This window comes from Atta colombica, unplaced genomic scaffold (assembly GCF_001594045.1).
Source record: "Atta colombica isolate Treedump-2 unplaced genomic scaffold, Acol1.0 scaffold127, whole genome shotgun sequence".
NCBI classification, from domain to species: Eukaryota; Metazoa; Arthropoda; class Insecta; order Hymenoptera; family Formicidae; genus Atta; species Atta colombica.
Window position 1 is genome coordinate 171,227 of NW_017259214.1, and position 25,551 is coordinate 196,777.

General features: G+C 29.1%; 1 protein-coding gene across 24 annotated transcripts in view; it reads right to left on the reverse strand.

Moving 5' to 3' along the window:
• The window catches only part of LOC108684199 (twitchin), a 105,061-nt gene that overhangs the window by 69,093 nt on the left and 10,417 nt on the right, over positions 1 to 25,551 (reverse strand). For 4 of the 24 annotated variants that reach the window (XM_018188382.1, XM_018188379.1, XM_018188375.1 and 1 more), the window contains exons 1-43: positions 10,214 to 10,220; positions 9,983 to 10,051; positions 9,851 to 9,907; positions 9,673 to 9,720; positions 9,422 to 9,490; positions 8,808 to 8,858; positions 8,661 to 8,717; positions 8,465 to 8,521; positions 8,338 to 8,394; positions 8,159 to 8,215; positions 7,999 to 8,055; positions 7,764 to 7,916; positions 7,408 to 7,554; positions 7,294 to 7,347; positions 7,061 to 7,201; positions 6,940 to 6,990; positions 6,638 to 6,787; positions 6,366 to 6,422; positions 6,227 to 6,280; positions 6,033 to 6,152; positions 5,700 to 5,756; positions 5,497 to 5,577; positions 5,360 to 5,419; positions 5,153 to 5,209; positions 5,010 to 5,066; positions 4,880 to 4,930; positions 4,713 to 4,787; positions 4,409 to 4,459; positions 4,261 to 4,305; positions 4,130 to 4,180; positions 3,739 to 3,798; positions 3,175 to 3,225; positions 2,953 to 2,985; positions 2,658 to 2,696; positions 2,499 to 2,528; positions 2,361 to 2,399; positions 2,173 to 2,211; positions 2,007 to 2,045; positions 1,667 to 1,705; positions 1,007 to 1,054; positions 840 to 881; positions 586 to 630; positions 126 to 275 (exon numbers count right to left, since the gene is read on the reverse strand). In XM_018188382.1, the coding sequence (XP_018043871.1) occupies positions 126 to 275; positions 586 to 630; positions 840 to 881; positions 1,007 to 1,054; positions 1,667 to 1,705; positions 2,007 to 2,045; positions 2,173 to 2,211; positions 2,361 to 2,399; positions 2,499 to 2,528; positions 2,658 to 2,696; positions 2,953 to 2,985; positions 3,175 to 3,225; positions 3,739 to 3,798; positions 4,130 to 4,180; positions 4,261 to 4,305; positions 4,409 to 4,459; positions 4,713 to 4,787; positions 4,880 to 4,930; positions 5,010 to 5,066; positions 5,153 to 5,209; positions 5,360 to 5,419; positions 5,497 to 5,577; positions 5,700 to 5,756; positions 6,033 to 6,152; positions 6,227 to 6,280; positions 6,366 to 6,422; positions 6,638 to 6,787; positions 6,940 to 6,990; positions 7,061 to 7,201; positions 7,294 to 7,347; positions 7,408 to 7,554; positions 7,764 to 7,916; positions 7,999 to 8,055; positions 8,159 to 8,215; positions 8,338 to 8,394; positions 8,465 to 8,521; positions 8,661 to 8,717; positions 8,808 to 8,858; positions 9,422 to 9,490; positions 9,673 to 9,717 (2,616 nt within the window). In that variant the 5' untranslated portion in view covers positions 9,718 to 9,720; positions 9,851 to 9,907; positions 9,983 to 10,051; positions 10,214 to 10,220. Of the gene's footprint in view, positions 1 to 125; positions 276 to 585; positions 631 to 839; positions 882 to 1,006; positions 1,055 to 1,666; positions 1,706 to 2,006; positions 2,046 to 2,172; positions 2,212 to 2,360; positions 2,400 to 2,498; positions 2,529 to 2,657; positions 2,697 to 2,952; positions 2,986 to 3,174; positions 3,226 to 3,738; positions 3,799 to 4,129; positions 4,181 to 4,260; positions 4,306 to 4,408; positions 4,460 to 4,712; positions 4,788 to 4,879; positions 4,931 to 4,996; positions 5,067 to 5,152; positions 5,210 to 5,359; positions 5,420 to 5,496; positions 5,578 to 5,699; positions 5,757 to 6,032; positions 6,153 to 6,226; positions 6,281 to 6,365; positions 6,423 to 6,637; positions 6,788 to 6,939; positions 6,991 to 7,060; positions 7,202 to 7,293; positions 7,348 to 7,407; positions 7,555 to 7,763; positions 7,917 to 7,998; positions 8,056 to 8,158; positions 8,216 to 8,337; positions 8,395 to 8,464; positions 8,522 to 8,660; positions 8,718 to 8,807; positions 8,859 to 9,421; positions 9,491 to 9,672; positions 9,721 to 9,850; positions 9,908 to 9,982; positions 10,052 to 10,211; positions 10,253 to 10,337; positions 10,383 to 11,310; positions 11,329 to 12,173; positions 12,195 to 12,692; positions 12,846 to 13,215; positions 13,382 to 13,655; positions 13,736 to 13,894; positions 14,066 to 14,359; positions 14,533 to 14,820; positions 15,227 to 15,404; positions 15,623 to 16,288; positions 16,591 to 17,481; positions 17,686 to 18,109; positions 18,246 to 21,486; positions 21,629 to 21,922; positions 22,086 to 25,041; positions 25,064 to 25,551 lie in introns of those variants that run through there. The other 20 variants (XM_018188400.1, XM_018188390.1, XM_018188392.1 and 17 more) reach the window with 20 other exon arrangements.

Here is a 25,551-nt window from a genome sequence, read left to right on the forward strand (position 1 = left end):
GCTGTTTAATAATTAGAAAACGAAATTAGAATTGCTATAAATTGAAGTTTAGCAGTTTAAAAACACAGAATGCGAGACATAGAGATTGTGCAACAAGATCACGTTGATCCCTTTTGCAGGGCTACCTTGAGATCCACCCCACTATTTTCAGCCTGTTGAGGCTGTTTCGGATCCTTCGTAACTGGTTTAAGCTGAATCCCCTGAAAGCTTTCGGTTTTTACTTCCTGTTTTGGTGGTAAACGGGATTTCGGTTTGGTCTCGATGATATTCTTCGGCTGTATTAATATATCGTTGTTAGGAGAAAAGCTTCTTATCAAGTATATAAATATATTCGCTTTGCGGTATATCAAAATCAAATTTTAAAAAGCAAGGAATGCACAAAACTAAGTTAATCTAATATTCATTCAACGATACTAAATTAAATCTCATAATACTTAATATTAATAGAATATTAAATCAAACTTTTCTTTAATACTAATTTCTTAACTAATTTCGTTATTGTTTCTACATCTATTAACTGTGTAATATTGAACGTTAACAACTTTAAACAATTATCGTTAAATGTGATGAGAAAAATGAAATTACCTTAAGCTCGACTTTTTCTTGAGTTTTCTTCTCCTCCTCGAGTTGCTGAAATAAATAAAAATTGAATATTAGCAACATACATATATCTATATCTTTTTTTCTAATTGTATAAAACATTTTAGAAATATTCAATAAAGAGAAAATTGAAATTTTTTTCTTTTTCTTAATAATATTAAATTAGGTTAACATTCAAAAAATATGTGTGTGTATTAGACTCTATATTAATTTTTTTTTATTATAAAAATTATAATTACCTTGACGGATTTCAGACCTTTCTTAGTAATCTCTTCTTCTTTCTGCAAATAGAAATATAAAAGTAATATAAAATTAAACTCTTTTTTTATAAAATTTATACCCTGTTTTTATAAAAATATCAATGTTAGATTGTATGTATATTGTGTATGTGTTTTATCAAATATACCTTCGGTTCTACTGGTTTAGATGTAAGTTTCGTTGCAGGTTCCTCTTTCTACAAACAGCAAAATTTGTTTTAATTCATTGCTGTAAATTTCTTTTTAATAATATTAATTTAATTTCTTTAAAATTAATTATATTATATTTTATATTATATTAATTTCTGAATGTTTAAATAATTCTGTTATAAATTAATGTACACAAAATAAAAAATTTTCTTCTAGAGTATTCATAATGCTTTTGTTAATATTTATGTATTTTAGTAAAACACTTAATAAACTGTATTAGAAGATCATTAATTATTGTTTAAAGACATAAAAGATAAAAATCTCTTAGTTTTATTACAAAACTGAACAATTTTTGAAAGATTTACATTTTTTTGAATTAGTACGTCCGCAATACTTTTAATATTTTTAATATTCAAAGCTTTTAATATTTTTTATGTTTCTAAAATTTTCAAAATAAAAGTTTTAGTTATAACAAAGTAAAAGTTTTGATGTAACAAACATTTGATGTATCTTTAATTTGTTTGGTTTAGATTTAGTCGTCTGTGTTTTCTAAAAATGTACGAGTACTTAATAATATCATTTTAATTTTTAACTTTTTTAATTTTTAATTGTATTTTATATTCTGTTAACATGTTCTGTTGTACAAGTGTTTTGTTTACCTTGACTTCCCCTGGTTTAGCCTTAGGCTTTTCTTCAACCTAAAAGTATTTTTACAATTATAATATTTATGTGTAAATATATATAAAAACTTGAAAAGTATACCTATACAATAAAATAAATATATATAATTATAAAAAAAAAAGATTGTGAAAAAGTATACCTCGTCTTACTCTTTAAATATGATATCAATTCTGTTTAATTTTTATGTAAAATGATAATTGCAAAAATAATACTTCAAGCTAAATTTTTCATCTAATTATCTTATATTATTTATTTTGTTATTCTTCCGAATGTATGATGTATATGGTGATGTCAAAAATAACACAAATGTACGTGTACCTTTACATCTTCCTCTTTAATTTTAGCTTTTGGTTCCTCCTAAAAGTGTATATGTAAAATAAAACATTGTACATTTTTCGCGTCATCGTAATGATATAATTTCACCGCTTTTAAAAGCCTAATTATTGAGCCTAGCTTTTCTTTTAAATAATACAACTTTTTGTACCTTTATTTCGCTCGATTTAGACTTCGTCTTTGACACTTCCTAAAAGTGTATGATTGGTGTTTAAATAGTGTCTTTTAAAATGTCACATTTATTTACTATATACAATTCATGCATCTTTTTCTTTTATAAACTGCGAGCTAGACTTGCATAAATATATATTGCTGCAAGATAATCACATCTAAATATACCTTTACTTCCTCTAGTTTAGGTTTAGCTTTCGCTTCCTCCTAAAAGTGTATATGTAAATTTAAGTGTTAATGTCTTATTTTAATAATCGGTACAAGATTATTAAAATAATAAAATGTGTTACAAAGTGTTTTGTGTACCTTTGATTCGTCTGGTTTGGACTTGGCTTCCTAAAAGTGTACGAGTAGTATTTAATAGTGTTCCTCATTTATCATCCCTTTTTATTTGATTGTATTCTTTTTCTCTATTGTGCAAGTGTATATTGTTACAAGATATGTGTAGTATATGTGTAAGTATACCTTTACTTCCTCTGCTTTAGATTTGGCTTTTGGTTCCATCTAAAAATGTTCAAAATATATTTGAATGTAAAAAATGTCTTAAAGTTATATATTTACGGCATATGGTTAATGCAGCTGGTGCTCATTTTTCAAATGTGGCGTGATATTAAAAAAGAGCAATATATTTTATATATTATGCTTTTCTGTTGCTGTGCATGTGCATATCTCAGCTGTAAATCTCTGCAGTGTTAATTGTGAGCGAAGAAATTGTTATTTATATATATAAATACGATAATAGTGTAATTATTTTATATACCTTCGTCTCTCCCGGTTTAGGCTTGACTTCTGCCTAAAATGTAGTAATAATATTTTTTAAATTCGTATTTTTAAAATATAAATTTAATACTTTATATTTCCTATGGATTGAATGTAATTGTAAGGAAAATAAAATATTTATTTAAAATATTTATATTAATAAAAAATTAATCACATGTTGAAAATTTTTTTGTATGTGCTTTAATTGTATTTTTTTATGTACCTTCGGTTCTGGTTTTCCGGGAGTTTTCGGTTTTGTGATCGGTTCCTCTTTCTAAAAGATATTTATATATATTTAAAAGATATTTATAGATATTTATATATTTATTGTAAGATTTATATGTTGTAAAAGTGTATTTCTGTTTAAAAATGTGTAAACTGTGTAAAAGATATATGAATAATAAATAGATATGTTGTAATTAATAAATATATGTATATAAATATTATATACATATTAATTATCATTCATCTACGCTATTTTATCCATATAGCACAGAATTTGCAGCAATATCGCTGAAAAATCTTTATAATATTGCTGCAACTTTTGTACAATTTTGTGCTATAAGGGTTAAAACATAATATTACATAAACAAATATGCATATTAATGTTAGTGACAATTAAAAGCATGTAGCGAAATGCAAAAATTAATAACAAATATTTATAATTAATATGCGTACGAATAATCATATATTGTTTTATTTCCTATACGAAGATATAACATTCATCTTTTGTATTTTTATAATTGTGATGTATAATATACTATATTATTAACATATAATTGTATACCTTAGATTCATCCGCGGATTTAGGTTTTTTCTTCTTTGATTTCGATACTGGTTTTTGATCCTAGATATTATAATCAACAATATTTATGATCAACAAAATCATAGACATTTAGAAGAAGAGTAAGAAGATGAAAAGCAGCAAGAGAAAAAGGAAATACTTATCATAAAAAGATGATAAGAGAAAATGTTCCGTAATAATAGTCAATACACATTTGCGAAGAAGACACTAGATAGCTTCGAAGATTATAATATTATAGAATAGAGAAAATGAAGAAGTTTTTGCATCTAAGATTACAAAGAGACTGAAGAGTTATGCGACCAGAAGATTATGCGATCAGATCAGTGGAAAGTCAATGATTAGCACTGACAAGAAATGAGGATCGTTTTTATACCTCGGATCCTTCCGTTGACTTAGTCGATTTACGTCTAGTGGACACCTTTTTCTACAATTGCAAAAATATAATAAAACCGAAAAGAAAATAACAATGTGTTGTGTGTGTGAAGTACAATTTTTGTATTATACCTTGGGCACTTCTTCCTTGTCAAATGTAGAGTTAATATCTTTGGTCTAAAATTAAAAAATTAAAAAAATTATATTATCCAAATTTATTGTGTATTGTGTATTGTGTGTTTAAATTTAAATGCATGCGATTGTATGTGTGAGAATGTACCTTCTCTTTGGGTTTAATCTCGCTTTTTTCGTATTCAGGTATATCGCCCTCCTAAAAACATTGAAGGATAAGATCTGTCCGAAAAGCTCATTTCATTTTGTCTTAGTTCTCTCACAAATGGATAAAAGACATAATTAAATTAAAATCATTTTATGTAGAATGTCAAATATTAAATAAAATTAATTTAAATATTAAACATATAAAAGTAATATCTAAAAATTAAAAATTAATATGTTTTTTAACTAATATAATATAGATTTAACTGTCGATTACAAATGTATGAATGTGGAATATACATATATACCCTGGATTCTTTAGGTTTGCTTATGCTGTCCTTAGATTTGGATGCAAATTTAGGCGCAGATGTGAATGCAAGTTCCTGCGAGATTTTAAAAGTCGTCATATACCAAATTAGGTATGTGATTTTCGAATAATGTAAATATGAGTACTTGTAAATTTAATAATGTATACCTCTATTTTAACCCCATTTTTATACGGCGCAACTTTGGAAATTTGCAAATCCTAAAATATATCGATATTATAACCTACTCAATAAACAAAAGTAAAAATAAATGCAGTGTCAATTACAATTTGCATATACCTCCAATTTTTTGATTGGTTTAGGCGCGTCGTCCTCGATTTTCGAAGCCCAAATATCCTACGATCGCATGTTATTTTATTACATATTAATCAAAAGTATAATATAATAAAAAAAATATAATGCTATGAATGTATATTCTGTACCTCAATATCATCATCGAATTCATGCGTTTGTGGTTTAACAGTAGATAATAAAACATCCTAAAATTAAAAAATAAATCGTTGTTTCTTCAATATATCTATATTTTGCATGTAATATTAATTTCTATTTTTATCTAACAATCTGTCTCACCGCACAAATGTATGTGTATGTGTGTGTGTGTGTGTATATATATATATGTATATGTGTACCTTATCGGATGTAATAAAATTTTTGTGCTCAATGGATTTTGGCGGATTTGCCCATACATCCTAAAATAATATATTTAAAAATAAATAAAATAATAGTGTATTGTTGTCCGCCATAAGATAAATATTTCGTAACTAACATAATTATAGTGCGTGTAGTAAATTTTGACATCTCGATCTAGTGGAAGTTTGTGAAATGTGTCCGTGGAACATACGGTATCCTAAAATAACAGCATACTTTATCAAGCTGTTTTATGTAAATGTAAGACCCGAAAGTGTGAGTTGTGTGAAGTGAAATGGAGTGAAGAGAAGCAAAATTGTATGTATTCATATATTTATGTACCTCATCATGTGCAACGCGTTTATCGTCATGTCCTTTCGATTTCGGCATCAATTTATCCTAAAATTTTAAGAATGTATTTTAACGTATTCTATTATATTCTTAGACAAAGAAGAGATAAATTTGATTTTATTTTGCGACTTGACTTTATATTATATTTTTATTTATTATATATAATTTTCCTAAAATAAATTCTGTTGCTTTTTATCAATTTACTATCATTATTATTATCCTTTTATTAAAAAATATAAATAAATATAAAACTAAATTCTTTTTTTTAAACTATAATTAGATATTATCTTGTCTCGTGTATCATTATATTCTCGTACTATCTACCTCATCATTTGGCTTGGACTTGATATCACGTATTTTTATTTTGTCCAAAGCTATTTTATCTCCTTCAGTTTGATCATCAGGTTTCGATACGCGTCTTTTAGCCTTAATTTCCGGTGTATCCTATAATAATAATAATTTTGAATTTGCTATTTTATAAATTTACTCAAATATGCGCGAAATGTTACATAGTGTACCTCATCTGTTTTGTTTGGTTTGTTTTCATGTTCCCTTTGTTTGGACGAAATATCCTAGAAGTTAACATTAAAAAAATATATAAAAAATCTCTATAATGTGATGTGTAAGTGTACTCTGCAATGAGTAATATACATGTACCTCGATTTTTTCGTCAGATTGACGACGAGACGATTTATCTTTAAATTTCGGTAAATCCTAAAATAATATTATAATTAAAATATTATTTATCTTTCCTCTTAAATAAATTCATACTAATTGTGTACTTAATTAATATACTAATTTGCATACTTTGCCGTATGTCTTAAAATCAGTATTATATTTTTTTGATTCTACACAAACATCCTACACACTATTAATATTTTAAAGATAAAATTTACTTCTAAAAAAAGCATATGATAAGTGTTGTATACCCCAATTTTTTCATCAGATTTGTGTGGACGTATTTTTTGAATAGATGTGTCATGTGTTTTCTTTCTCTGTTGTGACACTTCGTTAGGTTTTTGTGATTGTAGTTTAGCTGTAGGTGTATCGCATAAAAGTGTCTTAACTTTTGGTATGTCCTAAAATATTATTTAACATGTCATTACTCATTACTATTTTCTTTATTCTTAATATGTTATTACTCATTACTATTTTCTTTATTCTTACTCATACAATTAATTGTATATGTATGATAATAATTATATTTTATATAATTATTAACTATACGTACTTTAGATTTCTTTGAATCGACAACACGTTCTTTTGGCTTAATCGATGTATCCTAAAAAAATATTATTTCGAAAGTGTGTAACATATGCTTCATAAATTATGTGATGATATTTGTTGTATACCTCAATTTTTTCTTGCGAATGTATTTTATAAGTAGGTGTGTCATAAGAAAATGTTTTATCTTTTGAAATATCACCGGATTTATACGCAAATGTTTTACTCGTAGGTATATCACGCAAACATGTTTTCTCTTTCGGAACATCCTAAAATAACGTTTAAAAATTTTATAATCGTTTCTAAAAAATTCTATTATATTTATGAATAATATTTATAATTTAAATATGTATACACCTACTTTTTCATGCTTTTTGGAGGAGTCATTATCGCGTTCTTTACTCGCCCAAATATTCTAAAAACAGTAATATATTAAAGATATGTAATTTATGTGCCTCGCAATAATATTATATACCTCAATTTTATCGTCAAATTTTTTCGGATGTATTTCATGTATTGGTGTATCATGAGAAAGTGTTTTATCTTTTGAATTATCATCATATTTACGCGATAATACTTTACTAGTAGATGTATCATGTGGCTTTTTCTCTTTCAGAATATCCTAAAATAACATATTCAAAATTTTACTCTTTTAAAGAAATTCAAACTGTTCGCGAATAATTTCTGTAATTTAAATGTATTTGCATACTTTGTCACATTTTTTAGAATCAGTATTGTATTCTTTATTCGTCCAAATAGTCTAAAACTATTGATGATTTAAAGATATATATACTACCTATGCCTAGCGATTATACAATAAATGTTCTGTACCTCAATCTCTTTATCTGATTTCTGTGGATGTGTCTTATTTTCGATGGTGTCATGTGATATTTTATCTTTTGGTTTGTCTTCATCTGATTTTTGATGTGAATGTGTTGTATCTTCGGGTATGTGAGGTTTGTGTGTCTTATCTGTTGACATATCCTAAAATAAAAAAATATTATTCGAAATATCATGTTCTTTTAAACTAAAATGTATTGAACTTTCATGTAGCATATTTGCATACTCTGTACGGCATAGATTCATTATCACGTTCTCCCGGATTGTGAATACTCCAAACATCCTAAAATGAATACCGATAAAATACGCATTCGTAAAACGTTTAATTATCGTTATAACATCTTTAAATGTGTATGCGTGTGTGTACGATATAATTTTTTATGTACCTCACGTTCATCATCCGAATCGCGGATGCGTGGCTTAATTGCAGCTTGAGGTGCAACCTAAAAAGTTTACTTTTGTGTAATTCTTCTTGTTGAAAATATCATAAATTTTTCTGATTTTAAGGAAACTACATTTTGTTAAATACAGTATTTGTTAAATACAGTCAGCGCGAGATATGTACCTTCGGTTTACGATCAGTTTCATGAACGAAAGAAGTTGCCCTGGACTTCGCAATTTCCTAGAATGTTTCATATATTTATATCGCGTGTTTTAAGACGCATAAACATAACAAAAAATACATCACGTACCTCATAATGTCTTATCGATTTACTACCGCGCTCTGTCGGTTTAGATGACCAAATATCCTAAAATTAAATGTAACGTATATGCTGACCTAATGGGCGATATACAATTGAAAGTAATAGACGATAGTAATAGACGATAGTAATGGACGATATATGTGTACGATTGAAAATAATAAGTATTGTGTTTATGTCTATGTACCTGAATCTCTTCGTCGAATTTATATGTGTGTGGCTTGATTTTCGTTGTGAGTGTGTTCTAAAAAAAATAGTTATCTCGTTACAAAGTACAAAAAAATGATATGAAATAAAATAAAATAATTAGAATAATTAAAATGTGTAAGTGTACCTCGTCTTCAATCATTCGCGAAATGGCTCTTGGCCTGAATGCGGATACATCCTGCAATGATGCGAGATAAAATATTCTTTTATGTATTTCATTGTACAAAATCTACGATTTACCCTAATATCGCACAAAATAAAAAATCCAGCGTTATCTATTATTTTTGACCCTATATTATATCCTTAAATTCTTATTAATTGTGTAAAATTTTACAGAGAGCATAATTTTTGTGTTTTAAATAAAAATTATAATTTTCTTTTTATTGTAAAATTATTTGCACATTGAAAGCTTATAAAGTCAAATCTATGGATAAAATTATTTTCAAAGATTACTTCAAAAAAAACAAAAGTCAATTATATAATTTATATTATATAATTTATATTAACACAAGTTGGTTTTGCCAAACAATAAAATTACATCAAGCTATTAATCTAATAAAAAATAATTTATTTCTATAAAATATTAAAACTCCTTCTTATGTCGATTTTGAGAAGGTGATTCACGTATACTTACTTTGTTCTTCTAAAAATTATAATAGTACAACTAATCAATTAATTAATAACAAAATATTTTGTTAGCACATTATGTAACTTATTAAAAACAGCAATATTCTTTCTTACCTTTTCAGTCGTTTTCTTCTTTTCTATAATAGAAGATCGTCTGCTTTCTACCCTGACTTCTTCTTCGGTCTAAGATATATAAAACATAAATTAAAATTTAATTGACGTGAGTCAATAATAAAATACTTTAATTTATGTTATTTTATTCTGTTCATGAGTTTAAATTTTTTTTTTAATATATCAATATTGTAAAATTAATTGTAACTGTTTTTTGACAATGTTGTGTGTGAAATGTGTATATGTATGTGTACCTTCTGTATAGAAAGACGTCGTGGTGTCACAGTGCCATCATTCATTATCTATATGATAATAATAAAAAATAAAAATAATTTGTATTTTATATAGTACTTGCATCTAATGATGCAGAATAAATTTATCAGACTCATAGCTCTTAAAGTATTTACGAAATTTAGTATCACAACATCATACCTTCTCATCAGTCTTTATGATCGAACTACGACGACTCTCTGTCTTAAGTTCTTCCACCTGAAATATAACAAATTATATATAAAATCTATTTTTCTAATTGATTAAAAAAATACATATATAATACATTAATACCCTTACTCTGCTGATTGATTCCTTGCGAGTCACCGTTTTCTCAGGTTTAGGCGTAGTTTCTCGAGATATCTAAATATAAATAATATTAGATACATATTAGATACATATGTCCAAATTAATTTAATATATTCATATATTAATTTAATGAATACTTAAAATAATAATATGCTACATGATTACTTGATTAACATAAAATAAGATACGAAAATAGAACAACTGAATTATGCATACCTCTTTGGATTCGGGTTCTTTCTTTTTGATAATTTTTTTCTAAAAAGAGTTAAGATTTAAAGATAAAAAAGGTCAAAAAATAAATTATTGAAAAAATATAAATTAAATGTATAATTGCGCTCACCTTTTCTTCTTCCTTTTTGTCTTCAATTTTCTCAGCGGCTTTTTTCTATAAATTGAAAGAAAAATAGAGATATAAAATATAGACTAACTAAATAGATTGTTTGTTATATCGTCTTAATTACAATATTTAACATACATTTTTAATGAGAAATACATGTTACATTATTCTTACCTTAATAGATTTCCTTTCTTCAACATTATTCACAATTTCTTCGTCCTTCTACATATGTAAAGAAATAAAATAATATTAGCAAAATACTTCTCCTATTTAATTTAGGACACAATAATCAAAAACACAACACAGAGATATGGTTGCATTATATTAAAGTAATTTAAGATAATGATAAATAGGAAATAAATTCCCATCCACCAATTTTTCACCAATAAATATTTTTGATGCTCGTTTTTGAATAAAATTTTTCACACACAAACACACATAATATAAACATACAAAGAAAAAAACCACATGCAAGAGTTTATATAATGACATAAAGAATTAAACTTTAAGCAGAATTGGGTTTGAAGGAACCAGCTTCTGGGACTCGGAAAGAAATATGGCATCTGAAAAAGCACTTGGAAAACTTGCGTTTTTATGCGAAGAAAAATTAATATTAAGGTTTATTTAGGCAAGAGATCATTCGAAGAAACTTATCAAATAAGCTGAGATTAAGTGGATGCTGCGAAAAATAAAATAATATATAAGCAAATTTATTTAGTGCAAAAATGATGAATATTAATCGCATAAAGATAATTTTGTAAAGATGAAATCATAAAGATGAAATCTCATCAAAAGAAAATTAAAAACAATTTATTGCGGTTTATAAATATATCGTTTCGCAGATTGGCCAAAATATTTCGCCAAAGCCTCAATCTTCAGAGCACAGTGGTATTTATTCGAATTAAATTAAGCGAATCAAAATTGCTTTTCGAGCGCATACATTACCGAAATCCAACTTTTGATATTTTATGCTCACCTGTAAAATCTCCATTTTCTGAAACAGAATACATCAAGACCATTATTTTTCTTTCATATATTTTAAATATTTTAAACTTAGAATTATCTTTTCTACAAACATTTAATTTAAGTTTATATAATTTATATTATTATTTGTAGGAAATTTGCATTTAAACTTTTATATATACAAAATAAGCTTTTATACATATTATGGAACACACAATACACACATGAATCTCCAAAGTATGACACAAATGACAGGGAAAGTGCAAACGAAAATAACAATGGATAAAATAAGAAGGGACACAAATGATAAATAATTATCATGTGACGTGTTCTGATTATAGTGTACTGTTTTCTTTTGCAAAAAATTACACTTGATGTTCCTCTCAAAAAATTAAAAAGAAATAATTATATCTCGTACCTTCCCAACCTCTGGTTTGTCGATACCATTCGGTTTCAAATCAGGCTTATCCTTAAAAATAACAAGAAAAAAAATTTATTTATCCTTGATTGATTAATCTTATAAAAACATAAGTTTCACAATTTATAAAAAAAAAGAAGAGAAGTTTAATTAGCGAAATATTTACATGTAATAAATTATAACATTATTAATATAAAATAATTATTTTATTTTATATATAATTGAATAAACAAAATTACTTTTTTTTTATTTTATAAAAGTAATATATTGTTAATAAATTATTATTAAATATTTAAATATAAAAATTTAATATAAATTGATGAAAGATGGATTCTATAATATGTATTAGTGTTGATATAGTTTGTGTTTGTGTATACCTCGACGCGAGAAATTATTTCAGAATCTGATTCCTCGAGAATGGCTTCTGTGCTGATAATGCTGGACTCAATTACACTCACCACTTCTTCCTCTTCCTCGATCTCATATTCTTCTGATTCTTCACCATCATCGTCGCTCCATACTGAACTAATTACCTTTTATATCGAGATATAATTTTTCAATGGTATACCAATTGACGCGTCGAGGAGTCGAAAGATCGATCAATTTTTGCAAATTATATAGCAGATGCTCTTAATACAGTATTAAGTACTAATTCAATATTTTTACTTGCAGTTTGATAATCAATCTCGTATAATACACAATTATATAAAACTAAAATTCTTTTTTTCTTTTTCAAAGATATTACTCTCTTTTTATATAATAATAATTATTTTTAGATAATTGCAAGTACATAAAGAATCATACTGTAATAAATTTTGCAAAATAATTAATCTTCCTGTATCTGTATCACGCTGTATGTGATCAGTGTAGTATCTTGTTAATCACAAGAGGTGTAACAGAAGGAATAGGGAAGCGATAAAAAAATCATTGAAAATTAGAATGAAAATTTTAATTAATTTTCCCATCTCAGTGGTTACCTTCTTTTCTTCCTTCTTTTCCTCCTTCTTTTCTTCGATTTTCTTCTCTACTTTCTTTTCTTCTTTCTTTTCTTCCTCTTTTTTCTCCTCTTTCTTCTCAACCTTTTTCTTCTTCTTCTCTTCCTCCTCCTCTTTTTTCTTTTCTTCTTTCTTCTGTAATTTCATGAGGGAATTGCATGCAACATTGGAGAACACATACAAATAATCTTCAAATTTATCAAGAAAACAATGATTTAGTTACATCATGTATTCATTAGTTTAATTCCATATTTGATATAATAATTTAACATGTCAATTTTTCAACGGGGTGTATTTGGATCAGTTTATAATTATTAGTAATACATTTCAAATTCAGTGAAAAAAGGGGTGATAATTACAATATGAATTCATGCCAATTTTCATGAAAATGCGAATTTCTTGTAATATTATTGGAACATAAATTTATACAAACACAAAGTGACTAAAAAACTTGCATATTGATAAATAAATTCATGGTTGAAAATTATTAAATAAAATTACTTACATTGACGACGAGACGAGCCGACGACTCATCTTGACCGTATTCATTGCTCACGGTGACTTTATACATTCCTGAGAATTCTGTCGATGCTGAGGTGATAGTCAATTTCATATCCAGGCCATTAAAGGAAATCATGATGTCCTTTGACGCTTTGATGACTGTGGAATTTCTGTAATTATATTATAAAATTATTATTGCAACAATTATAAAGATTTGAACAATTTATTGAAATAGTTTAACATAAGAAAAGGCAGTTGATGCCTGTGAAAAAAATGTACGAATGTCTAGCTATCGAATATTAGACAAATTGTTTTGGATAATATTGATTATTCTTTTATTTTTTTATAAAATTATTTTATAAAATTTCTAAATAAAATATAATATTTTTGTATCATAAAATTGGCAAATTATTTAAAACTTAATTTTTATTATTAAATACGTACTTATACCACGTGACAGTGACTTTTCGATCTTGCGTTGTGAGAGTTGCGACGAGCTCGACCGTTTTACCTTCCTCGACAGTCTAGAAATATAGTATTATATACAGCGCATAACATTAATTAATAAAAGAAACTTTATTTTAACAATATTAGCTTTTCATCAAAACAAATGTTAAATAAAGAAAGTATTGTATTTTAACTTTTGAGTAAAAAATTACCAGTAAAAAATTAAAAATACTTACAATTGATTTGAGGCCGGTAACAATTTTGGGTTTTTCTCCTTGGTCTGGAATTTCCGTCACTTCCACTACTTGTGATGTGGCTTCGCCTTTATCATTGCGTGCCACTAATTTATATGTGCCTTTATCTGTCGTCGACATTTGTTCAATTTCGAGTTTTATAGTGAATTCACCCTATTTGAAAAAATCAATTGATTAAAATTTATATAATAATTTTTTAAATAATAATTATGTTGTCACATAATGTATACTGAGTAATATTCAACTGCTATTTTCTAGTTAAATACATAATATCAATAAACGTAAAAAAATAATTAAAAAAATGTAAAAAACAAACGTAAAAAAAATAATTCTTTTCTAGATATTTTATTAAACTAAACTTTAAACTTAAAATAAATTTCTTTTTAATTGTTTTAATACAGTATTGATAGAGATAATAAATATATTGGATAATTTTATAAAACTCACTTCTTTAACTTGTTCGACGTGCAACTTGTGTCTATTATCCTCCTTAACGGCTTGACTTTCCTTGAACCACGTGCAATCAGGCGCAAATTGAGAAAGAACGTGACATTCAATTACGACTGTCTTCTTTTTAACAATCTTTACCACCTTCGGCTTTTCCTTAATTACGGGTACAACTAAAATCACAATAAAAAAATAATTAATATTTTAATTTAACTAATTTATGTTTCACGATCTTTATTTTTAGCAACTAAAACAAAAATTGAATTATTAAATCTAACTCAATTATTTCATATTTAAAAAATTAATTAAACTGTTATCACACACCAAATAATGTATAATATAAAATATGCGAACTTACTTTCAACATTTATTAAATCTAACTCAATTATTTCATATTTAAAAAATTAATTAAACTGTTATCACACACCAAATAATGTATAATATAAAATATGCGAACTTACTTTCAACATTTAGCGTAAGATTGGCATTGAGTTCACCAAGATCATTCTTAATGTTACACTTGTAGAGTCCGGAATCATCCGGTCCAGGATCGTTTAGAGTTAGTTTGATATAATAAATGTCCTCTTTCTCTGAAACGATGCTAATGGAGATTTTCGAGGACTCCTTTACCACTTTGCCTGCATGAGTCCACACGATCTGTGGCTTCGGCTTTGCCTTCACTTTGCAATCCATGATGACGAGTTTGCCTTTGTTTTGCGACTGTATCCGCGGCTTCTCTACAAACGTCGGCCCGTCTCCCTCTGGTTCCGGTTCCGCCTCGATATTCAAATTCAGATTAGCGTTGCTTTCGCCGTACTCGTTCTTCACGTGACACCTATAAGTGCCACCGTCCGGTGCCGATGGGTCCTGTTATCAGAAAATAATTTTTAAATTTTAGATTTAAAAATTAGATATTAATAAAATATAATCTGTTGATATTATATATTCACATCACTAATCAGAAGGAAGAAATTAAAATTATTATTATAATAATTAAATAAAAATAATTAAAATTATTTTCATTTTTAATAAAGCAGAGAATTACCTTTATTTCCATGATAAGTTCATATACGTCTTCTTCAATCGTTTTGGACTTAATCGAGATCTTCGATGATTCTTTGACCACGTTGGTACCGCGGAACCACGTGACCTCCGGCTTGGGATTCGCTTTGCATTTACACTTCATGGTAATCAGCGTACCGGTTTCGTTCGGGATGATACGAGGTTTCTCAATAAAGGACGGAGCGCAACCCGCGCCCTCTTCTGCATCTTGGAAAGATCCAAGGTTAGATATCATCGATGAAGATACGAGAGATGGTTCCAAGTGCATAGCAGAACACCGGAAACACGATCTCTACCGCGGTCGCGGGTCACCGATGACCCGCGACCGCGACTTTTAATGACGTTAGTCATGTTGTTGGCAGCTGAATAAGTTATGAAGCGAAGATACAGAGACTTCACGATTGGTTAGCAATAGCGCGACAGTGCTTACCTGATGAAATGACCTATGAAATGATCGTGATCGTTTACCGAGAAAAATCGCTTATATGTCTTTATCGCGCGTTTATAAAATGCATTTATAAAATGCACGAAGGAGATACAAGGAAAGTCGACAGGACTCGTCATGGACGAAGTAAACGAAAGGAATTTCATTGTCCGAGCAATTTGTAATTTTAAATAAATATAAAAAACAAAAAAATATAATTACTTTGAAATTAATATTGTATAAAAATAAAAGAATATATCTATGTATCTAACTGTGCATATATATTGTATTATGTTGCTGCTCTCAGATTTTTAAAGATTATTTGCAATTAAAGATTAAAGAACTGATGACTTTTTTATAATTTTTGAAGCGTATTTGATATTGATGATAAATATCTCGGAATGCCAATGAAAGCCTTCTCGTACGCTTCGAAGAGGACTTGCCTTGGAAGTTGAGGGAGATGTTGGCATTACTCTCGCCGAAGTTGTTAAAGGCGTTGCAACGGTAATTCCCACCGTCAGCCTTGGTCGGATTTGAGATCTCGAGGGTCAGCAGATATGTGTCCTTGCCGGTTGCCTTGCGTGACATCTTCACGCGATTACTGTCGATAATCGTTTTCTGACCTTGGTACCATGTTATGTCCGGCACCGGATGTGCCTCCAGAATACACTCCATGATGAGTAAATCGCCCTCCTGACGGATCGTTGGCTTCTTTGGAAAACGCGGTGGCTTACCGTCCGGTATTCTGCGTAAATCGACATGTCAAACGAGAAATTTGTCGATTCGCTGATTGAACGCAGAATCTAAAGTCATCTCGGTGGATGACATTATTTTTCACCTGCTGGCCACGCAATATTTCCGAAAAAATGCGACGCAATGTTACGAAAAAATATTATCGTAAAAGTCGCAGACTCTCTTTTGATCAAATCTTAATTTATCAAAATTTTTTAATTCTGAGTGACAGTTTTATGTTGTTTTAATTAAAAAAGAGCATGCAACTTCTGTATATGCAGGCATTCGTAAATTTATAAAGATAAATTATATTTTTACAGTTATACATTTTTAATAATTTTTAATTTATGTAAAGGATATGCATTTTTATAATAAAACTGTGTTTATAAGAAAATAATAATTTTTTAAAAATTAAAGAAATAGAAAAAGCGTAAATTAATAATTGCAAATACCTGCATTTTTAATTTGATCAACTAATTTTCAACTTCTATTTTATAATACATTCGTTTTTACATATTTCATTTACAACGGAGTCTATGTTTTACGTGCGCAACCGAATGTAATGAAGAATTCTAATAGTACTAACGAGATAATTCCTCAGAAGTACAATGTACTTTTCATTCAACATACTTCGCTTTTGTGCCTTGTCATAAATTTTGTTTCAATAAAAAATTCAAGATCAACAATATTATTATGTTACTGCTATCATTATTATGGCAGTTCATTAAAAGCTACACTAATAAAAGCTAAATTAATGCTGTACTTTTGCAGCTCAATAAATCGAATAAAATTGCAGTACAATGTATTTTCATCGCGCCGTATCAAACCGAAAAAAAGTGCATCTATCGATTCGTGGCGCAGCAGAATAATTGATGTCGAAGACAAATTATCTTTCGATGCCTACTTGAGCCTGTCGCCACCTTCGAAGTTCAAATTAATAGTCGCTACCCCCTGGCCGTGCTTATTCTTTGCCACGGCCCTGTATTCGCCCGCATCCCCCTTTGCCACATTGTCGATCCTCAGCCTTGCGAGATGGTACAGCTTCTGATCAAGTTCCAGTGATGTGGTGAATCGCCCGCCGTCTTTCACTTCCTCGGTACCGTGATACCTGCGATCGCCGCCAAAATGCCAAATCGTAGCAACCGCCGGATATTGACTTATGTCACAAACCGTGCGTTCGGAAGTAATATCATACTCTTGAATTTTGAACCATCGGAACAAGATACACTATCGAAATTTTTTTATACTCGAAACACTTTAATATGTAAGTATGTGCATGTAAATTTGAAAATATCAGTTTTAAACATTGTACTTTTTCAAGTACATTATATCTTTCAAAAATATTGGAGGACAATCTTGTAGGAAAAGTTTAATTTGAAAATTTCTCTTAATTTCAATTCGACACTATTTCTTTTCTTAATTTTATTATCTAGTCGATATTTTGAATATCTTTAATTCATGTTTCTTCCAATGATTCAATGACACTTTTCAATACTACTTCCTCCCGCGCGTCGCAGATTTCAAGACCTTACCACTTGACACTTGGTTTCGGATCACCGACAAGTCGGCATTCGAAGGTGATGGTGTTACCGTCGTCGGATTGTCTAATCACCGGTCGTTCGGTGAAGGTAGGTTTAATACCGTCATCCGGTACGGGTGCCTCGTCGCCTACGTTCGACACAAACGATCGACATGTCGAAATTTGTTCGTACACTTGCTTGCCTACTCAATCCTTTCACTGCAATAATTAGTGTCAGACTCCAAAAACACACCTCTAAATTAAAGATACCATTCCACAAAATTTTTTTTAATTAAGTCTCATATAAATATCTCAAAGTGGAAAAAAGTTTGAAAAATTAACTTTCTTCCTTTTTTTCAAAATTACTTACCGTTTAAATATTATTTATATTAAATTATTAATATTATTTACATTAAAAAGAAATAAAAGAGAAATAAATCTTAATTTTTTAAGTCACCTTCCGACTAATCAACTAATTTTGAGAGACAAAAAATGATTCTGCAGCGAAAGGCTTAAATACGCGAAGCATTTTGCAGTTCGATGTAGAGTCCGACCGAAACTTCTACCGAAACTGAAAACAAACACTCACTACGTATCAGTTTCGACTGAAATCACATCTCATTACTCTTCTTCATAAATATTAATTTTAATATGTGTAATTATTGTTTCAATAATTAAATTATAATGTTTATGAAGAAGAAGTACTTATATTCTTTGACCAAAATTTCGGTTTTCAATTTCGGTCGAAAAAATTTAATTATTGTTTCAATCAATTATGATATTTGGAGAAAAAATATATATGATATATGGACATATCTATATATATAGCCTTTATAGAATTCCTATTTTTTAAATTTTGATTTCGATTTCGGTTGAAATTGACATGTAATGACCGAGTGTTTCGGTTCAATTTCGGCAAAAGTTTCGGTCGGACTCTAATTCGATGCGAGATCGGGAGTCACGTATCGATTTGGCTTAAATAGTCTTCAAGTTTCTAAACGTACTATAAATATTTATCTACTAAATAAGAATATCGCAGTTTAATTTACATTAATCTATTCAATATTCAATCTTTATGTGATCGATTTAATTGCTTCATTTATTCATACCGTCGCATATAACGAGTGTGCTAAAAACCAACGCTCAGGAATACACGTTCAAGAATTCAAGATCCTTGTCGAACATCTTATGTATTAGGTTGCTTTTTCTACTCTCCTTCCATCTATTCGCAATGTTTCGCTTGGTTGCTCATAAAATTGTGTCACCTGCTCCATTTCTCTCGTACGGTTTTGAGGACGAACGCGCACGCGATTAAATGAAAATAGGAACACTGCACAGTTATGCACAAGCATTTCGTCAAACGCTGTTTGTGAGTGAATGAGTGGTGTAATATGTACGATCGTTTGACACGATATAACAATTCGATTGCATTAATATTAATCGAGAAATTTCAATTTCATCATTCCATCTCCAATAATTACGATTCATTGAAATCGCGAACACCGCGTACAAAGAAAATAGTGTGTTTCCATGTTGTGTCGATTAAAATACGTGACATTAATCGATGATGTGAATATATACATTATGACAGAGCAACACATAATTTCAAACCTTTCTGTTTTACTGATAAAAAATCTCTACGAGCGAATTAGCCGATGAGAATGACTAGTGAAGCATGTGACAAAGACATATGTGAGTAATATACAATATACAATATTAGAATCGTCGTCATTAACTACGTATTTTACTATTTTTCAAGAACATTTCCATACTTGCAAATTTTAATTCTATAAAAGCATATACATTTAGATTGGGATTATTTCTAAAATGTATTTAAAAAAGTCTTTTATATATAAATAATTCTTACAAGAATATTATATAATATATAATGCAACTGAGATGCACTTGCAATAATACTGTCATACTTGATTCTGAAATTATATACAATGATATGTTTTAATTCTAATTATAAGTAATATTAATTTTAATTTTGTGCAATTGCAGTCAAAAAGAACGTGACATCTCTGTTGGAATTAAAAGTGCGAAATCACAAATGATAATGTGTGCAAGTAAGGAAATATATATTGTTAGCAGATCTAACCACCACAGAAATTTCGTATAATTGCGTTTGCGTGTGTGTGAGCGACGTAATGGACGACAATGCATCCAAAGACTGCCAGTGCAAACGGAGGCTTATCGTAGATGTTCACACACGGCAAACGTGATCGTATGAATAGAGAGAAAAGATGTCATCGAAGCAACCTAACGAAGCGTCAATAATGTTTAATGCTAATCTATAATCGCATCTCGTGCATCAATATAGATGGTAAGTTCGGATTTACAACAAGTATTTTAAGTCTTAATCCGTAAGAAATTGACAAATTACAATCAAATACGATAAGAATAATTATAATTCATTTCTTATGACTTAAGGCTTAAAAATCTATTGTAGATCCGGCAGATTAATTCGTCTCGAGACGTAAGTAATGTCTCTAATCTCGGCGCGAGATGCGATTCGAATTAATACGTGATTGAAGCAGCAGTACACGCGTTGTTACAAGTTGATTATTCTGATCCGCTCTCTACGCAACTTTTACGGTGCAAAATTCATGAGAGACAAACAATAAATGTGTGTTTCTCTCGCAAAAGAAAAAGTCGTTTAGTCGATTAAGATCAAATCAACGGGCTGTATATCGTGGCTCGCGTCGAGCCGATATCGATACGTGCTCATCGCTCGACTGAGACAAACCATTAAAAAATAAAGGTTATATTTACAATGAAAGAGACTGAAGAATGGATTGCTGATGGAACGGAAAAAAATTAAATAATAAACTGCGGATATACGTTGGTGTAAAGACGATATGAAGGATATAGATAAATAGGGCATAGAATTGAGATGAAGACAGTCAGAAATGAAATAGAATCATCGATATACATCCCGAGTGAGAATGTAAGAGAAGAGTTGAGGAATAGTGCCGATGATCCACTTTATTTTCCGCTTCAAGACAACGCGGAAAGGGATAAAGGGAAATGTATTCGCTTCTTTAGAAATTTAAAAAATTAAATACAGTTAATCAAATGTTATTAAATATTTATTAAAAAATTATTTCTAAAACTTTAAGAAAATTTATACAAAAAATGAATAATAAAAATTACAATAGAATTTTTTTTACATAAAAATGAAATATTTTAAAATGCCTGCTTGATATCAAAAACAAATTGAAGCTAAAAATAATTTAAGAAAACTTATTGTTAACAAAATAATCGCGAATCATTGAGCGTATAACTTTTGAAAAAAATTAAGCAGGTAAATATTAAAATGTAAAGCGGATCATCGGTCGAAATATATATGGGTTTGTGGTTATTTGTCGTAAAACTTTAGATACTTACTGTCAAAATTCAGGGAAATCGTAGCGTTAGACTCGCCGAGCTCGTTCTTCGCCGTGACCTTATATTTGCCAGCATCCTCGACGGTCACGTTTTTTATTTCTAGAGTGGCGAAGTACGAGTGGCCATCTTTATCGACAGTTAGCTGTATAAAATGATTTAACGTTGTTACTACGCAATCGTTACTGTGCTTAAATTACTTCGAATATGCTCCTAATTTTTAATCGTAAAAAAATTAAAAAATAAAAGACGCTTTAAGCATAAAAATATTAATTTTTACGATTTAGAAGCTATTCGGAAAACTCAGTATTATACACATATAATATTATAGATAAAATCATCTAAAGCAGAAAAATGAAATTGAATTTTACTATTCGGTCTCTTTTGAATTTATATTACTGTAACTGTACGTGGTGGATCGTAATTGAAAATGACGAACCTTGTGCCTCGACGAATCTTTGACCATGTTCCCGGTATGAAACCATGTGATTTTCGGTGTGGGATCGGCTGTGATACGACACTCGAACAACAGCCGTTTACCGTCGTCCTCCTGTCTAATCGCGGGTTTCTTCGCGAAAGTCGGCGCGATGCCGTCAATTTGTCTACAAGCGCAACATAAACACGTGAGAGTCTGGAAATATATCCGCGTAAATTTATCGTTCGTTAAAGCGTTGGTCGAATTAAATCACAGCGAATCAATGCAAAAATTTAGATGTTGCGTTACAAACATACTGTAGGATATTGCTGATGATTTTAATCTCATTTTCGGTCAACCAACATCTTAGCGAACCAAAAGACACATCTATCATTAATAAATCACATGCTTTAAATCGTAAAAATATGTACGCATTGTTAGCTAAATAATTAGTAAAAAAAATTAGTAATGTCTTCATTTCTAAAATAATTAGGATTTCTAGAGAAGAATTAATATTAATACTAAAGAAAATAAGGATAAGGAAGATGATAATATTTGGTCAAACAAGAGAAAAGTAGCTTTGGGATTTATTATGCTTTCGAATTTACTACGCTTTTCACAAATTGATGACCAAAAATAACTTTGTTTTGATTAGTCAATGCTTCATGACAAGAGGAACTTGTCGAACTTATTTTAATTTCGACAGCTAACAACCACTTTAAAATTACATCGCCATATAATCGATATTACTGTTTTTCTTGGCGTCAATATTTTTGTCGACAGTTAAATATTTGTTTCAGAAAAATTTTCAGAAAAATCAAAAGCTAAATCGAAAGAAACTAAATATAATCTCTAAAACAACTGTTCCTGTGAAATTTTTATACATATATCTTAACGTTGTTTTTTTATTTTTTTCAAAAAAATCAAAATTAACTATTTTTTTATATTATAAAGATTAGTTATAAAAATCAATCAAGCAATTATTTCGCTTTATTGTCAGTTATTTAAACTCACAAATTTTGAATCTGCAAGTTTCCTGTACAGTTTTTTCTAAATTAAAAATAAAATCATTACGATTCACCGTCTCTCTTCTAAATTATTCTTGCCAATGGAATCGCGCATTTCGAGTTATGATCACCAATGTTTATTCTTGCAAATTGAGAACCGAGGCACGTGCCTAACACTTGCATCCCAAATGGACCATAAGTACATTAGCATGGGTGCATGTTGTGCATGCTAAGTTTAGCATGGAAGGCTGCAGCTGTTTTCTCTCGACTTTCACTCTCAATCGATTCGATTTTTATAAGTTGCGAATTTTTACTCTCGATTGACAGTTTGCTTTGTTAAATTTGTTAATCAAATTACTAAAAATCTCACCGTTTAAAATATCGCGAATTTTTCATAAATATGTTTTATACTTTCGAGTGAATTATCTTTCTCGCAATTGACCGAATTTTTTTTCGATACGCATCATGGAACGCGATCTGCGACGCGTGGAAGCGGGAAGGCTCGCGTTACTTTTAGAAATTCACGGGAATCATGTCTGTCGATGCGATCCCGAAATACAGCCTCTCGTCGTGTCGTCGCCGCAGTCTGCGGCTTGAGGGAACTCGTCGAGAACACTGTCGACCCAGTTTCGAATTATCTTCGAAAGTCATTAAAGTCGCAATGAGACGCGGGAATAACTGCAAGCAGGATGCAAAAAGAGATTTAGGAACTGATAAATGCTTTCCGCTCGTGCAGATTGCACAAAGATTTCATAATTGATTTGCTTGTGCTACATCAGTAAATTATTGTTATCATAATTATTACGAAGATAAGAATAGCTTCCCGCTGCATAATTATACTATTAAAATATAATCGTATTATTAAAGAAATATTCCTTTTTTTGAGGTGACATCAAATGTATAAAGAAATACAAGAAATCGGTGCTTAGTTATGCAACTTATTATTAGTTTACAATTTTAAAAATTTACTGCGTTTATGATTTGTGCAATTAAACATAAATAAACGTTTTTAATTTTTTTCTACAATTGTTGTACAATTTAATTTGTGATTTTTATATACTTGTTATATTTTTCCATTCTTTCATCCTTCTCTGAGATTTCATCAATTCAACTACAATTTAATCAATTGTTTCTCTCTCTTAATCTGATCACTCCATAGCTATAATATAGACGAATCGATATTTAGTGGATTCTTTCTCACGAGAGATAACGTCCAAAATAATCCGGCCACTTTGTGGTCAGATTGCACGTACGAAACACAAGTGGTATCCAAAACTAGAAGACCTTAATTCTATTTCCATCCGCATTTCATGTTTGCGGTTCTATCTGCGTAGGTGGATTGGTAAGAAACGGCCGATCATCCAACTAACGCGCAGCGAGTCACCGTGATTTCTATCGAATTGTGCAGTGCGTGGTGCGAACGCGATCGAAAATAGCGGACATACCACGACGGTTATTCTCGGCTGATTTAACGTGCACTCGATGTTATCGGCAGAGATATAGCGCGTATTAATAAATAATGCACTAAAGAAATAAAAATTTTATTTTAACTGTTGCAAAAAACTTTCTAAATTTTACGTTAAATTTTTCATATTATTTTCATAAGAAATTTGTAATCGATTGAACTTTGTGAATAAGTAAATCAGAAATGTAATTCAATAGAAAAGTTATTTGATATTACAGATTGCAGGATTTAAAATGTTTCTCAAGTTTTTGAGAGATAAAAGGAAATTGTGTAATACACATATATTATGAAATTAATTTTCTTTTATTTAGTATTATCGTTATATCTGATTTTTTTATTAAAAAATTGGTGAAAGAAATGATACTATATTAGTTTTATATTAACAAATTAATTATCAAATTAGTAATTACAGTTACAAAACATAGCGTAAATAATGCTCTCACCCTCTTCCAACGGATTGATCAGCAGCTAAAATCATAAATCAAAAACGAAAAACAACGAAATAAGCGAGAAAAGCAGAAAATACAGCATACAGAAATAAAGCAGAGAAAACATATGATGGCGAAATAACAACAGAAACATATTAGTGCATAAACGCGAAGCTTAAAGCAAGTTAAATAGAGCCTGGAGAAGCGACAAATGAGTCTTACTCTCAGTACAAACTGACTTACTTCTCTCTAGGCTCATCCATTGCTAGAAAAATATAGGCAAAGTGTTAATCAAGAAACAATGTAAAAAGAAATTTCAAGTACAAAAAATTATATGCAAATTTATATATATAATTTGGAATTAATATTTAAAATCATAAATATTTTTTATTACAAATTAGAAACAAAATTCATTATAAAAAATTAATTTTTTCGTAAAAAATAGATCTACATCTTTCTAATAATATGATTAATCCATTTTACTTGCTTTTTAATTTATTAATTAACTTTAATCGTGATTTAATCAATTATCCTATTTTCTAAAATTCAAAGTAAATAAATGTGATAAAATGAGTCATAAGTAAAACATTTCCCTAATAGATAAATGCAAACTAGCCTACTTAACCTTTCGGTCAATATACTATATATATATAGATACTCATATCAAATAATAACAAATAAAATTTTTATATATTTTGTCTTTTCTTTCTTTTTATATTTTATTTTTAAATTTTGTTGTAATGTTTCAACTCC